At 46.9% G+C, this 2,693-nt stretch overlaps 2 protein-coding genes across 2 annotated transcripts; one reads left to right on the top strand and one right to left on the bottom strand.

The window, feature by feature from the left end:
- Nucleotides 1-1,018: 1,018 nt before the first annotated feature.
- On the bottom strand, nt 1,019-1,327 carry SARC_12719 (hypothetical protein; the record flags this gene model as incomplete). The annotated part of the gene is made up of 1 exon (XM_014293169.1): nt 1,019-1,327. The coding sequence occupies one exon, from the start codon at nt 1,325-1,327 to the stop codon at nt 1,019-1,021; it is 309 nt and encodes a 102-aa protein (XP_014148644.1).
- Nucleotides 1,328-1,414: 87 nt separating this feature from the next.
- On the top strand, nt 1,415-2,467 carry SARC_12718 (hypothetical protein; the record flags this gene model as incomplete). The annotated part of the gene is made up of 1 exon (XM_014293168.1): nt 1,415-2,467. Exon 1 carries the CDS (start codon nt 1,772-1,774, stop codon nt 2,465-2,467), a length of 696 nt encoding a protein of 231 aa, XP_014148643.1. The 5' UTR covers nt 1,415-1,771.
- Nucleotides 2,468-2,693: the final 226 nt, after the last annotated feature.

Here is a 2,693-nt window from a genome sequence, read left to right as displayed (position 1 = left end):
ACACACACACACACACACACACACACATATATATATATATATATACACATACACACACACACACACACACACACATATATATATATATATAGTCTGTAGATATACCGGTTCGGATTTTCGATTGCAGAACAGCAATCAGCCATCCTACGGGTTTACACCATTCTTCCAGGCGCTGCTTAGTAGGGTCATACATTGTGACTCAACCAGCTCTTCTCCGGTTCGTGCACGTGTACACGCCGTGTATGTATGCTGAGACTACGTAAATGATTCTAACATCGTCTATGCCATTCTATTTATTTACAATAACTATGATCACATTTAAATACTATATGGTATCAAGACATACTAATCCATACATTGTCTGTCTGGTGTTAATACATACTGTCTACTTAGGTTGTATGGCGTGAGAGCTACGCGAGTCCTTGCAAGCAATGCAGCTGCATGGTTTACCGTGCTCAACTAGTAGGATATTCAAACCCCACCCACGAAATACATCGAGCGGCTTGATGCGGGTAGTAATATTCGAACACAAGTACATCGCTTTGAAAGCACAGAGACTCTTGGCTTTAATTCTAAACATCAAACAGCCTCCAGTCTCCAGTATATGCGGCTACAAGACCCTTTATCAGCCTAACAATTTATGGTTTAAATGATTGACCATTTAGTAGTCTATTAGTTTACGATAAACCTTGCGCTCTTACAATGCAACTGCTACCAGTACATTCCCATCCGCGTTATATTGAGCACCACTGCCTCTACATATCGCAACATCGACAGTGGGGCTTGTCTTTAGGTAATGTACTTGGTGACAGATCTATTTATGTATGTATTCATAGCCTCCCCTTCGGCTATGATTTTTTACCAAATATGAGAGACGTCAGAATAAAAACCAAGATATATTTTTATATAAACCAGTCACATACCGTCAGCTTCGCTCAAAGTATCATTTGCCGGGTGCTGAATCTGATTCCCGAGGCCTTTCAATCTTTCACGCCTGTCACTTTGACCTGTCAGGCTGTCACTTGTCAGGCTGTCTCAGTCTGTGACCCCCACCCACTAAGAGTCTTAGACACTCTCCTGCGTGAGGCTTTCTCGACCGTCTCCCTTCGCCGCAGTTCTGCATCTGAGACTCTGAGGGAGTCTGAGACTCTAGTCCTCTACTAGTGTCTGTGACTGGGACTGTAACTGTGACTGTGACTGTGACTGTGACTGTGACTGTGACTGTGACTGTGACTGTGACTGTGACTGTGACTGTGACTGTGACTGTGGCTGTGACTGTGACTGTGACTGTGGCTGTGGCTGTGAGTCTGAGCCTCTGAGGTCCCATCGCACTGAGCTATGAGTACCTCTGAGTCACTGTGTGTGCAAATGGAGTCGCTTGGCCGTCGACTGATGACGGATGAGTGGCTATGGGGGGGCTGTACTCAGTACTGTTGTGTGTGTGTGATGGTGTACTCCTAGTGTCTAGTAGTCCTGGCTGAACTTTCGTGGGACTGTGTGACTGTGAGGGTGTGTGCTGTAATTTGGGTGGTGCTTATTTATTGTATCTGCTGTGTTGGTCACACGTAATATCATGGCGGATAAGAGTCTCCAACCCCAACATCCGTGGTAATACTACGTACAGACTGTCCTATACGCACGCATTCGAGACTAGTGTGTGCGCTCACATACGCGTGCCTACATACGTACTTGTATACTGAGATACATATTATTAGTCTATGCTCTAGTCTGACTTAGGTTCGAGTTATCCACACATCCACACTAACACAGCATGGACGGTCTAGAGAAAGCAGATGTCTTCACTGACGACAACAACCAGAGCGGAAGCAGCAGCTCCATCGAGCTTAGCGGTGACTCAGACAACGACCACAGCATCGCATCCGACCCCTCAGACGATTCGGACGGAGACAGTGACGAGAAAAGCAGAGACGGGAACAACTCACACAGAGGCGATGAAGTTGATGTGCAATCTGACAGAGCGGAGGTTAGTGGCGACGAGGAGACGAGAGAGCAGAGCACCGAGAGAGACAGTGGGAAGGTATCGGCCGATGCTGATGTAAAAGTGCAGACGCACACAGTGAAGCGTGAGGGTATTGCGTTAAGACCGAATGGTGTGGGTAGCTCAGGCGAGCGGAAACGTCCATTGAAGAAGAGCCGGGCCATTGCGACTGATGCAACAACACAAACAACACAGAAGCATAGCAGGTCTAAGCCTGCCAACAAGAATAAGATCAAGGAAGAACAGGCTGTGGCGCATAGCGATGACCTTATCGGCAATGGCGCTGATGACGACGGCAATCGACAGAGTGGTGGTGAGAGTAGCAGTGATGAAGATGCACCTCTGATTGCAAAGATAAGAGTCAAGGGAAAGCGTGTTGGTGCGAGTACAGGTGATGGCAAACGGAGTGAACGCGCCGATAGTGCAGAACCGGTCGGGTATGATAACTGTTCACATATATGGTACTGAATAAGCGCTTACGGAAACGCTGAGCGTGTAGTTTGTGAGATTGGGAGAGAATATATGAGTGTCAAGACGTATGTACATCAGATGTACATAACACTCACCCCGCATAAACACAAGCACATACACAGGCACAGGCACAGGCACAGACACAGACACACGTATACATATGTGTAAACACTGCACACACACTACACACACACACACACACACACACACACACACACACACA

This window comes from Sphaeroforma arctica (genome assembly GCF_001186125.1).
Source record: "Sphaeroforma arctica JP610 unplaced genomic scaffold supercont1.2528, whole genome shotgun sequence".
NCBI classification, from domain to species: domain Eukaryota; class Ichthyosporea; order Ichthyophonida; genus Sphaeroforma; species Sphaeroforma arctica.
This window is presented reverse-complemented; position numbering and strand designations above follow the sequence as displayed.